This window comes from Coenobita brevimanus, chromosome 75, assembly GCF_032717465.1.
Source record: "Coenobita brevimanus isolate Jiangsu-jjx chromosome 75, ASM3271746v2, whole genome shotgun sequence".
NCBI classification, from domain to species: Eukaryota; Metazoa; Arthropoda; class Malacostraca; order Decapoda; family Coenobitidae; genus Coenobita; species Coenobita brevimanus.
In genome coordinates, this window is record NC_137028.1 from 1537194 (window position 1) to 1550866 (window position 13673).

The window sequence follows — 13673 nt, forward strand, 5'->3', positions numbered from 1 at the left end:
CATTGGCAGTCAGATTAATAGTAATCACTCGATATTTTAACTTTTTTTTCATCATGCTTTTTTTTCATCCTACTTCACTCCAACGACATATTTTTTTATTATTTTTTTTTTATTTTCCGACGATTTTTCTCTGCCCGGGGAAAATTTCTAGAGCTGGAGAGGTTTGACATAGCCTTCATCAACCCCTTCACTACGAGAGGTTTCCCCACGGCTGAATAAAATCATCTGGAGGCAGTAAGAATAAAATAACAAAAATCTTCATTGGACTGAACAGGATTAACATTTATCTCAGCAATTTGTTTTTTTATTTTCAACAATGTCTTACTTTATTTTAGCAGGTTTTATTATTTTCTTTAATTCAGCAATATTCCTGGCTTTAATTTCTTCATTTTTCCCCCTTTATTTCAGCAACTTTATTTTCCCATCTCATTAATTTTCTTAGTTTTATTTTCAGCAATTTGGCTTACTATATTTCAGCAGTTTGTCTTGTTTTCTTTACCTGAGCAATATTTCTAACCTTATTTACTTCATTTCTCCCGTAATTTCTTTAGGTCAGAGATTTAGCTGTCTTTACTTCAATTTCTCAAACCATTTTTTCTTTTTTTTTTTTAGCCATCTGCCTTAATTTCTTTACCTCAGCCGTTGCTCGTATTTTTCACCTTGCCTCACCAACAAGCTTACTTTCTTCACGTCAGGTATTGCTCGTATTTTTCACCTTGCCTCACCAACGAGCTTAATTTCTTTTCCTTAGCCGTTGCTCGTATTTTTCACCTTGCCTCACAAACAAGCATACTTTCTTCACGTCAGGTATTGCTCGTATTTTTCACCTTGCCTCACCAACGAGCTTATTTTCTTTTCCTCAGCCGTTGCTCGTATTTTTCACCTTGCCTCACCGACTCCCTCTTGCCTGGACTAAAATAGTGATCCCTTTCCGGGTCCATAACGAGCCAATTGCAGCGGGGAAAAGCCGTAATCCTATTGGCCGAAGCGAATCCCCATCAAATCCGCAACTGCAAAGCTGATTGGTTAAATCGCCTGACTGGGAGAAAGAGAGAGAGAGAGAGAGAGAGAGAGAGAGAGGCTAAGGTCCTATCGAATATGTTCTGGGATTTTTGCTAACTTGTTAATTTTGAACGAGAGAGAGAGTGAGAGAGAGAGAGAGAGAGAGAGAGAGAGAGAGAGAGACGAGAGGGGGGGGTTCTGAATGCGAAATGGATACGCTCTATTCTTCTTAAGGGATCACTATCTCTTCGAGTAATTTATGAACATTTCTGTGTTTATATATGCATATATATATATATATATATATATATATATATATATATATATATATATATATATATATATATATATATATATATATATATATATATGTTTATATACAGGGTGGTCCATATATAGCGCCCTACCATCCCGTGTGTGGCGAGGACGGCTCAATCTGCTGGTGTGGGCAGGGCAGGCATTTTGTTTGCCTCATTATATTACTGATCAACCATGCCATCAACGTGAAAAAAATATTGTGGAGTATGGAAAGCTTCACACACACACACACACATACACACACACACACACACACACACACACACACACACACACACACACACCACAATCATCGAGTTATGGAAAATGGAATGAACAGCCGCTGGTAACGCAGAATAAGCCACCCCTTCAACACACGAGGCCTGGTATAGCAAATATAATACAGACTATCCCATATACTCAAGCATACACATATACACACGATATACAACTATACTCTCAAACTATATAGACTCTGGACAAACGGACAAACGCTTCTTGGTACCACTAGAAAAAAAAAAACATGATCAGTGAAAGACAATTATAGAAAATGGAGAATGGGATATTTTCAGTCAGAGAATTTAATCCCTTCAGGCTGATGACGTGTTTTTTCTCTCTATTTATTTATTTATTTATTTATTTATTTAATTTTGCTGCCTCCAGCTTTTTTTATTCGGCTTTATTTAAACCTTCTGAGGTGAAAGGGTATCTGAAGGCTATAATTCTCTCTCTCTCTCTCTCTCTCTCTCTCTCTCTCTCTCTCTCTCTCTCTCCTTTAGATTAAAAAACCGTCTAGATACACTCAGATTATACACTGAAAACACATCATCGAACTGAAGGGGTTGAGTTACACACAGGAAACACTTGCTGACAATTGCACTGAGGCGTAGAAAAAAAAAAAAGATCGATACAAATAGACACAAAAACGCACACGCAAATATGGATAGAGATTTCCTTAACACTCTTCTTCAGAATTTGTACATATGGTTAAAAAAAAAAAAGGAGGCAAAAGAGTTCACTAAAAAACACTGACACATTTGATTTGAACACGCGGGAACACAGTGACCGTCTGAGATCAGTGTGAGTCGTGTTCTGCCTTGGTGTGGGAGATTTCCTAACGCCGTTTCCTAAGCGATTCACCCTGCAGATTACGGCTCGAGTCCCGTTGTATGTTGTGTGAGTTTTTTTTTCAATACTTTGCATCGGTAACAGAATGTAGCAGTAGTAGTGGGAGTAATAGTAGCAGTAGTAGTAGGAGAAGATGAAAAAGAAGCAGTAGTAGTGGTAGTAGTAGCCCCAGGGTCATGTGAAAGGTGAACCCGGTGCACTGCAGGCTGAAGTTGCCCTCCTTCTGCAGTGCATCGTCCTTCTTTTTTAGTGATAGGGAGGAAGCTGAGTGACGTCTGTATAACCGTGCACTGGGGCCACATGGTTATATCAGTGCCACCACGTGAAGGCTTCTCTCTCCAGCACCACGCGAGGTTATTAAGCCATAATGTGCAGGAATAAATAGCCGAGATGTGGGTGTTACGGACCTCCCAAGCCAAGGAGAACACGGCCCTATGTTAATAAAATAAAAAAAGAACAAAATAATATGGACAAGGGACACTCGCGACCTTACTATCTAGAACACTAGTTACTTTAAGCTTCACGGTGTGCAAAGGCCTTACAAGGTACTAAGTTCTCTGTTCTATACAAGGTGCACTTAACATGGTTCTTGTAGTAATTTAAGTAGTGAATTAGTAGTATCGTAAGTTCAACCATGAAGGGGATATACACATTGTTTGTATTTACATGATGTCACGACCATACATCTCATGCATTCACTTCTAAAGCTAATTAAAGGAGGAGAATTCTTAATAGTTCTCCAGAAATGTTAGTCCTGTAATATCTGTCTATTTTATTCCTTTATTTTGTAGGGAGTTGAAGAACTGGGGTGGGTAGACGAGGAAATGATAAATCTAGCTTGTTGTGTGTATTATTTGGGGAGAAAGAGTTGAGACGTGGCTAGAGAGGGTAAAGTGAAGCGTTGAAAATGGTTGTTCACAGGTTTTTTAATGTAGCGAACACGATTCACTCTCACCACTTAACTTATAGACTCATACAAGAACACAGAGATGCACACAGACATGGACGCACTCGCAAGTACACACACACACACACACACACACACACACACACACATAGACACATGCATAAATACCCACATACACACGCGCGGGCACAAAAACACGCACAAACATAAACACAAGCACACACACAAGCGACGAAACAACGGTACTCATACACACACAAGTACACACAGAAACACACACACTCACGAATACAAACACGAACAAACACACAAGACAACCATTCGCCAGAGAGACACACGAAGCGTAGATATGATGAGTTCAACCCCTTCACTACGAACATCTTTTATTTCATTACTGTTAACCCCAAATTACTTTTATAAATTTATCTTTTGAACGACCTCTCGTATTGAATGAGTTAAGGGGTATTACGCATTAACCCTTTCAGTGCGACGATGTCTTGAAATATTTGTTTATCCTCTTCTCTTGATTCTTTTACTTGGCTTTTTTTTTTTCTTATTTGTTCCTGACAGACGATTTTACTCATCTGAAGCAGGAGGTCTCGTGGTGAAGGGGTCGGGATTGCCAGCGACCGAGCGACGTCTCCCGTGGGCTCAGTACCAGAAGGCGTGCTCGGTGATTGGTCCAAGAGCCGGCCAAAGGAGGGGCTCAGGTGGTCTAGTTTATTATCATTATTATTATCATTATCATCATTATCATTATTATACATCCGCCTGTGAAGTCCATCCAGTCACGATCAAGAAGGACCCGTATTGGCTAAAAACCCCGGACCGATGGCGAGTCCACGAATGTATCACACAGCGGGACCGTAGGCTCGTTGGTGAGTCTTCGTTGCGCTTCTCCCTTGGCGATTTATTTTCCCTATTACACCTTCGTATTCCCCTGTTAAGATATTTATATCTTTAGTAATACAGAGGTTTTCAGCAGTAACATACAAGAGAATATTAACCCTCTCATGGTAGGGACAAATCCAGTATTCTATTCCAGCTAATACCAGATGATTTTATTTAGCTGAGAGTGAGTCACATGCGTCCGAGAGAGTTAAGGTGTAACAGGCAAAATAAGTCGCTCAGGAAGAGGCACCACGTTGTCTCTCAAGCCAGCGAGAATACGGCTCGAAGACTGGCGCACTGATCGGGGGTGGTGTGGTCTGCGGCGGTGTGTGAGAGGGAGAGAGATTAACGTTACAAGGAGTGTTAAGATAAAAAGGAATATATAACGAGGCAAGAGAAACCGCCTGTAAATATTCTGCTAAGATTATAAGAGAGAGCACCATTAATACATGCAGCGAATGTCATGTATTTAAAGAGAGAATCACAATATATATATATATATATATTTAAGTTTTATCGTAAGCTTCGTGGCCAGCCAGCAGTTATGTGGGTTTCCTCTCTCAGGATGGCCACAGAAGCGTAGGGCCACAGTAGCGCAGCACAGCTTGACCGTAGTACAGTAGCGCAGGGCCATGGAACAGTAGCGTAGAGCCATGAAACAGTAGCGTATGACCACAGTAACGTAAAGCCGTAGCCAAGTAGCGTATGACCACAGCAGCGTAGGGCCACGGTACGAAGGGCCACAGAAGCGAGGAAAGGCCGACGTGGCTGATATGTTGTTGTTGGTAGAAGCTCCCTGCCCATCGCTGGGAAGATCAGGAGGCTAATGTTTGCAGGTGTCACCACAAGGACACAATGAAGTATCCAAGTTTCTCTGCGCACTGTGAATTTTCCAAGTATCTCTATCTCTTTCAAGTAGATATACCTATCGTAACTAACTCACTTGTCTTTTTTTGTAACACAGACTAACTTTTCACAGATATACCTGTTATCCTTTACTTCTGTACTTGTCTTCTAATGATTAAAGTGTAATCTGTCGTAAAATTACTTCTGCATAATCTAAACTCATTTGGCACCAACAGGAAAACAAGTATACAGAGCGTCCTCAGTCGCTCACAGCACTTTCGAAAACTTTTAGCACTTATCACTTTTCCATCAGGGAGGTGTGTAGTCGTGCATGATCATCGAGGCAACTTAAAACGTCGCCTTTGTGAGATTAATAACTGATCTCACCGGATTACCACACAGCTCCACCTCTAATTTCACTAGTCCTTCCTCTTCAAAAACGTCTTTCCATTGGCTACAACTAAATCCACCATCAAACCTAAAACGGTTGCACATTCACTCATCTAACACACTACCGCTGACTCCTTATATTAGTGATATGGTAGTCGTGGTGCCGGCAGTGGCGTGGGCTGAGGGAGACCCGGCCACTTTCATTCAGGGTGGTTAAGTTCCACGGATACAGATGTGGCTCAGGAGGGGTGACCTGTCACCATGTTCCCACAGCCCTTACCCCTCAGCCCTTAGTCCTCTGTCCTCTCCCCTCAGCCCTCTGCTCTTTGCCCTTTGCCCTTACACCATTTCACCAGCCCTCTACTGTCTTCGTTCCTGCTTTTAGCTATCGCCATTATTTGCATGATATAAATTTGTCGAACCATGTACCGGGTGGATTTGTAGATCCGCATGATCTTTAGAGCATTAAGAGACAGCCACAAGCTGTCAGCCATCCCTTTGGTCCCACGACACCTGGGGCAGGCTAAAGTCGTGTGGGTTTTATTAGCAGAGGCTCAGAACTAAATATATCGTGAGAACCACGAGAGAAGTATCAGCAGGAGGAAAGAGGTCATGAACGAGAGGGTGTGGCGATAGAAGGGGTGTTCTGTCACGAACAAATGTTCCCCGACAATCCCTTGCCATCATCGCGTCCTACCTTCCATATTTCTCATTCCTCTTAGAACGTCAAAGAGTATCCTTCATTTTCCTACTGTTTTGCTATGTGCTTCATACTGCTGTCACATAAAAAATATTTCACATAACACCTGCCATCCCCACAGAAGGCAGGGAAATGTCGATGAACTATTAATCGTGATAGTGGCTATGTGGCTCCTTGAGTAACATCAGGAGGGCATGGCGATAAGTTAGGTGTATTCAGTAGTTGTGTGGCTTCCCCAGAACAACAACAGAAGCAAAGTCTTGACTAGAGGGCTTGGCGATGTTCTCACTGACTGTCTGGCTTCGTCATAGTAACAGCAGAGGAAGAGAGGGCCAGGGTGCAGGGTCGTGGTGGTGGCGTACTTTTAGTGGCTGTGTGGTTCCCTCAAAGTAGCGCCTCGCTCTCCATCACCCCTTGGCTCCCTCCCTCCGTGGCCGTGCGGGAGGGCGTTCCCGGCACCGTCTGCAGTTTCACACCCTCCGACCCTGCGGGGGAATTAGCAAGCTATAACCAGCTCCTACAGAACCAACATTATCATCATCCAAGTCCTATTCACACTGGTATGTGGGAAGTCATACAAATATACACATATAATTTCAGCAACTTCATTTTCAAATAAAACTTAACAAAAGACCTGCTTTTACCGTTTGCGTTTCCTCTGTGACAGAAATTATAAAGATTTTTCTTTTTTTTATAAAGTAAAAAAGTATATGAATTTGGTATAGCCATCCAATAATCTTTACTAAGGCAACGTGTCACATATGGCAGTTAGTCTGGCCGGCTGAGGGCGTGTCTGTCAGTTACAATGACAGCATAAGAGAAGACACAATAATGAGTGGCTAACTGAAACCGAGTTTACAGTAGAGCGTGGCAGTTGTTAATTGACAGGCTGCAGCTCTTGCTGACACGTGGGCTGCAGACAAACGCATGTCAGAAGCAGTCATCAGTTTCGTCAGATAATGGGCAGATGACTTGCACCTTTCTTCCACAGAACGCTCCCCGCTCCCATAAATTGTCAGTTCCTACCAAACATGTACAGTATCAGGATTATGAAAGTGGGTTTCTGTGATCTGTAGCTATATATTTACTTCAAACCCAAGTAAAGGACTTCAGTTTCAATATACCACTCCTGGCATTGCGTCTCCTCTTCTGAAGCCATTGTAACCGACAGACACGCCCACTGCGGGTAAGGATGACTGTCATGCATGACAATTTTGTAAACGGCAGTATAATAAAGTTTCGTTTCATTATTTCCTTAAATTGTTACTACAGAACCTTCTCGTACAGAATTAAAGCATAAAACTATATTAACACCCCGGCTTTGTTTCGTGTTATTTCTCAAAAGGAATTTCATCCCACGAGGAAAGAAGGTGAAATAACACCAGTTTCAAGTGCTGTCAAACATTAACCTAGGAATGAAAGTCACTGGACTTTTGTGACATAATTTGACAGTGCGATTGTACAGGTGTATTCAGGAATTATATAATAGCTCACTAAAAGTTTTGCCTAGTTTTTATATCATAAAGACATGAAACATGAAAATTCTCATATTATATTCAAGCAAAACTCACTGAAACATGGGACGCTATTGGTATGTACAGTTCTCAGGTTGGTATGGCAAGGGGGATGTGGCAGGTGCTGAGGTACTTACTGTACTGGCATTCCCTCTACCCCTCAAGCACTCCCACTCCCTCCCCCCTTTTCCTCTCCCCCACTCTCCCCCAGCGTGCACCCCCTAGCCACTACACTACTCCAGCGCTCGGCCTTCCTTTTTCCCGGGTTTAGGGCAAGGTGGAGTTAATTAAGTGGAGATTTATGGTTGTTTCAAGGAGAGGAGCGGAGGGAAATGGGTGCAGGTAAGGTGCGCGTGGGAGGTTAATGAAGGGACGTGGTGAGGTGTGGTGACTTTAATTTTGTAAGGTGACTAGTGGTGAACATACGTTTGTACAGTTGGGGAGGTGGTGATTTCGTCGATTCCACTACGACTGGAACACAGAAGTGGTCATAACGCAACTCTGAGGACATTACTCTGGTCCTAACTTGGAATGACCAACAACGGTTGCGTGTGCAAAGTTTCGCTACAACCGTTTGTCAGGGGTCGGAGCTTTGTTATATACAAACATATATATAACTCAACATCAGTTGTATAATTACTGGTGCCGTGTGGAGAACCTGCGGAAGTAATCTTGCTGTCTATTATAAGATAACTTTTGAGGTGATCTGAGGTGTAATGCTCTTGTGTGTAGAAGTGAATCTTTTCTCTATTATTAGGCGAGGTGTGAAGACCCTGTTGAGTGACTTTTCTCGCTGCTACAAGGTCACTGTTAAGGCCGGTGTGTTTGTGAAGAGGGAATGTAGATAGTCCATTCTTTAATGGCGAATTAACAGATTTATGGTTCGTATCACTAGGCACTCTCCTCAAATTTCTTCAAGTTTGTTACTCTCCTTTTCCTATATCTTGATCTTTCCAGCTCTGTTTCTTTGTAGGAAATTGGAGATAATGACGATGATGACTATGTACAGAGACGTGATAGACTGATGTGTGGTGGAAGCCAGGGAGAGGTTTTGGTAGGTATGTCTGCTATGACTGAGTGCAAAACAGAGGGTCACGATAGGGTATGACGGGAGACATGTGTGGATGTGTGCCTGGTGAAGTGTGGTAATACTGTCTGTCATGTTGCTAGTGTTAGGAGGTGCTGTGTGGTAAGTGTAACTGCCTATACAAAATCTACAACACCAAGGTATGTTGGAGGGAAGAAAACCAAGGTAGGACATTGTGTATGAAGGTGAATGGTTGGCGTGCAAGGAAGTAGATATGCTGTGTACGAGCTAGGGTTATCAGGTGTGTGTGTGTGTGTGTGTGTGTGTGTGTGTGTGTGTGTGTGTGTGTGTGTGTGTGTGTGTGTGTGTGTGTGTGTGTGTGTGTGTGTGTGTGTGTGTGTGTGTGTGTATGTGTGTGTGTGTGTGTGTGTGTGTGTGTGTGTGTGTGTGTGTGTGTGATGTTTCTATGAGGGTGAGAGGGATGGGAAAGGGTCCGACAAGGTTACATCTATCTGACCCATGAAACCTAGTCTACTCTGGCGGGTCACAACATCAAGAAAGCCTTACTTAATGGTGCCCATGTCCGCCTCAGCCTTGTTTACCTTCCTGCCCTTAACCTTGCCTGCGGGGGGATGTGGCCAGCAGTTAGACATGCCCGCCGTGTTAGCAGCTCAACTAAGCATCATCAGTTCTAACCCATGTCCCTTCCCCGCTTCATCCATACTCAGCTATTTCCCCATTTCCCCTTTCCAACTCATCCCTACTCAGCTATTTCCCCATTTCCTCTTCCCTGATTCATTCATACTCAGCTATTTACCCACTTCCTCTTTCCAGTCTCATCCATGCAAAACCAACATTCATTTCTTTCACTAATTATTATCTTTCATCTCCTTTTCGACCCTCATTCATGCCACATTTTCTTTTACTGTGTGGTTAATGGATTTTATACTCATTCCGTCATTTATCTGGCCAATCTGTTCTTCATTCTTTGCTTTCATGCTTTTTCACATTCATTACTATTCTAACTTTCCTTTTTTCTTTTCATTCTCTCACATTCAAACATTAAAACTCTGGTACTCTCTCTCTCTCTCACCGTGGTTGGCAGCGCTGGAAGCCGTGGGAGCCTTCTTGTAGGTGGCGCTGTTCATGGTCAGCTTCCTCACGTTCTTGTCGGGGTGGAAGACTATGATGTAGATCTTGGGGGAGTAGAGGCAGAAGAGCGCCACTGAGGCCGAGAGGGAGATGGCCACACATAGGGTTGTTATCTGCACCTGCAAGGGTAAAAAAAGAGAGCGAGCGAGTGAGTGAGTGAGTGAGCGAGTGTATGAATGAGTGAGTGAATAAATGAGAGTGAGTTGGTTATATTTACAAGGCTTGATAAATGTAAGGAGCAAAAATACTCCCGTTAATACCAATACACCAGTCCTATGTGACAATCCTTGCATGTATTCAATATAGATGGTGGGTATTAGCACCGAAAAGATGACCTGTGAATATGTACGGTATGTGAAAGGAATACTGGGCCTTGGGAACGGACTGTGAAGCCTATGCCCAGAGTCAGACACTCAAAAATTAAATCAGACAAGCAAACATCACACAAACACAGGTGCGTGGATTTTACCTCGTTGCCAGAGCTCATTTGCATCAACACACAATATGCGTTCAGGTGTGTCACAGAGGCCCTCTCACACTGAAGCACTCGTATCTCACACATCCTTTGATATTACATTTCCTACGATGAGTGCGTGTGTGTGTGTGTGTGTGTGTGTGTGTGTGTGTGTTTCTGTGTATGTTTTATTTGTTTATTTATTTTATATGTATGTGTGTATGTTTGTTTGTAGTTTTCGCTTATTTGTTAGCTTTTTTGTTTATCTATATCGCTACGACCGGTTTGCACACGCCTGACTTGGGGAAGCAACTCTAGGAAACACGCCCAAGGTGTGTTTTACTGATCCTGAAGGGTAACTAGCGCGTATGAGAGAGGAACACCACTTTTCGTAACTGGAGAAGTGTCCCACCCCCACTCAAGGCTTCACGCAGGTGTATAGATGTGGAAGGCTTTTGCAGTGTAAGTAGAGAAGCATATAAAGATGTTTTGTTAAGAAGGCTCCACATTTAACTCAGCCAACATCAGTCTAAACAGTATCTCGTGGTCTGCCTGCGTGTTCAATTTCGGCGGAGGGACTGTGTTGTGTATATGACGTTATCAGATGGCGTTTCAGCTTGTCTTATTAGTGATTTTGCTGGGCTGGACTCTTCCCTGATGGGCTGGTGATACTAAAGGTAAAATTTTGTACTTTCACAAACCATCGACCGTTCTGTTTGTCTGCCCTTTTTCGTCTCCCAAGTACTTATGGTATAGGAGGACTGAAGAACTAGGGGATAAGTGGCCCTTGGTGGGTTCTAGAGGACAAAAGTGCAACCTAAAGAAACTTGTGTTCAGGGTTAGTCTGGGTACGATCAGGCTCTGGCGTGGTGGAGCAGACGTGGGGAAGAATTGAAGGTTTGACGGATGTTGAACAGAGGGGAATGCCCTTCTAAATTCCACACGATGGATAAGTTGATAACTTAAATTGTGAACATATTAACTAAAAGGTGGTATCACAAGGAATAAAATAATAATCTAGCAAACATTAACTACGGAATATAGACAAGACAGAGAAAAATTTCACTCTTGTCACTGATGTAAGTTATAACCCTGAGTGAATTCTGAAAACTTTGGGAAAGATGAAACCTTGACGAAAGACTTCCAGCTACGCCTCACTATAATGCAAGCTCTAGGTTCGTGGCGTGTTTCAGTAGTAGAAGAACTGAATGTAGTATTACCACTCGAAATTCCATCATGACTCATGGTGTTCGTACAGAAAAATGTCGTTTTTATGTCTTCATTATTAGCAGACGATTTATTACAAATGGTAGGAGGGTTCATTCGGACTGAAGGCTTTGCCGTGCGTATGCTTTGATCCTCGAGTGATTTTCTCAGATTCAAGCCTTCCCATTCATTCATGTTGATGCTTTACTTACAAGAACAAAAAAATTGCACTATAAATCTGTATTCTGGTTTATTCCTCCAATATACTACATGCATGAAACATTCACGCACTTCCACACCTCTCCTTGTCCGAGGCATTCGGACGTAAACTGATTTATGAGTGTTTGGCAGCAAGGCACTGTTCGGTGAAAGTATTTTCTTCCTTTACAGCCAATTGCAGTGATAAAACACGGACATTATTGCTCCCGGAAAACATGAAAACTTGAAAGAGAAATCAGTCACAAACATCAAGGTAGTTTGACTTGAACCGGTGAACACAGATGTAGACCCCACGGTGCACCCGTTGCTTTACCATAAAGGAAAGTTCACACATTCACCCACTCGAAATTGCCTGGCGACACATATGGTTGGCAGCCCAGGGGTTAAAATTCACAAGCATAAGGCAAGAGCATATTAGGATATTGGATCCGGTCCGATTCCGAGGTCTACAAAAATTATAGAGTGAAATTGGCAGAGGACGAATTTTATTTTACTCTTGCCATCCACAGACGACCGTTTTCAGTTTAAGGAACTGGAGGGGTTATTTGTAACTTTCATTAACCCCTTCACCACTAGGATGCCCTCGTAATGTGGATAAAGTCTTCAGGTGACGGTAACAATAGAATAGGGAGACTGACAGGTATAATCATATGGGGGTTGCGGCCGTACCATACCCACCCAAGTAACAAAGCATTAAGCAACTAAGTGATATTAAACCAAGGCTCTCCTATATTCAGACGTGTAAACAAAGCATTATCAAGGAACTGGAGAGCATGTGATCAGGTGAAAGAATTACTGAGCTACGTCTACCAAATACATCCAAACAACAAAGCATTAACAAGCACCTGAGGGACACAAAATCAGAGCTCCACGATATTCACCCAAGTAAACAAAGCATTAGCAAGGGGCTGAGGAGTATAAAACCAAAACCCTATCTTATTCACCCAAGTAAACAGAGCATTAACATGGAGCCGAGGGGGTAGGCGATGTGGTGCTGGTGTGGTTAGATCGGGCCAGGTTGCCAAGCAGGGGGTCGTGATGAGAGGGGACGGGGCAGTGAGTTATGCAGGAGGCCGGGGAATGATACACGGTCGACAGGACGCCTCTGGGGAATGGTTGGGCGTTGGGTGTTGCCTGACGAGGAGGGAGGAGGGAGTGGGTGTGACCTTGGGAAGATAGGTGGGTGTGGGGAAGAGGGAGCAGGGAGTGGGGGTAATGGAGGGAGGGCCGAGTGGGTAAGATGTGGGAAAGAGAGGTGGGTATGGGGAAGACAGGTGGGTGTGGGCAAGAGGGAGGAGGGAGTGATGAAAAGAGATAGATGTGGGACGAGAGGTAGATATGGGGAAGACATGTGGGTGTGGGGAAGCGGAAGGAAGAAACGAGTAGGTGAAGAGTGGGGAGGAGATAATGGATGTTGGAGGAGAGAGTATGGAGTGGGTGCGGCGTGGGAAAGACAGGTAGATGTAAGGAAGAGGCAGGGAGAGACGAGTGGGTGGGGAGTGAGGAGGAAAAGCTAATGTGGTGGGGAGATGGCAGTGAGTGTTAAAAGAGAGAGGAGAGAGGGCGAGTGGGGTGTGGAAGAGGGAGTGTGTGGATGTAGGAGGGGGATAGGGAGGAGAGAGTGGGCGTTGGGTAGTCGAGTGTTAGTAGTCTCAGTAGTCTCAATAGTCTCAGTAATCCTAATACCCTGTACAACGTGAGGCTAGAGTTTCAATAGTACATAATATGAAGGTAATAACGATCCCCTCCGGCCACACAATGACCCAAGGCCTAAAGATTAATCCATTTAATAATCTTCATCCCGCGATTCCACCGAGTCGTCCTCAGCCAAGTAATCCTGACCTCTCTACCACCCACTTAACCTGCTCTTCTCTTCCTCTTTCTCCTCTTTTTCTTCCTTTTTTTAAAATTTCTCTTCTCATTACTGACACTTAAATCTC

General features: G+C 43.4%; 1 protein-coding gene across 1 annotated transcript in view; it reads right to left on the reverse strand.

Annotated features, from left to right (window-relative positions):
- Positions 1-6545: 6545 nt before the first annotated feature.
- Positions 6546-13673, reverse strand: part of mGluR (metabotropic Glutamate Receptor) — a 350025-nt gene continuing 342897 nt past the window's right edge. The window contains exons 11-12 of the mRNA XM_080278811.1: positions 9796-9973; positions 6546-6646 (exon numbers count right to left, since the gene is read on the reverse strand). Coding sequence (XP_080134937.1) covers positions 6546-6646; positions 9796-9973 — 279 coding nt within the window. The remainder of the gene's footprint in view (positions 6647-9795; positions 9974-13673) is intronic.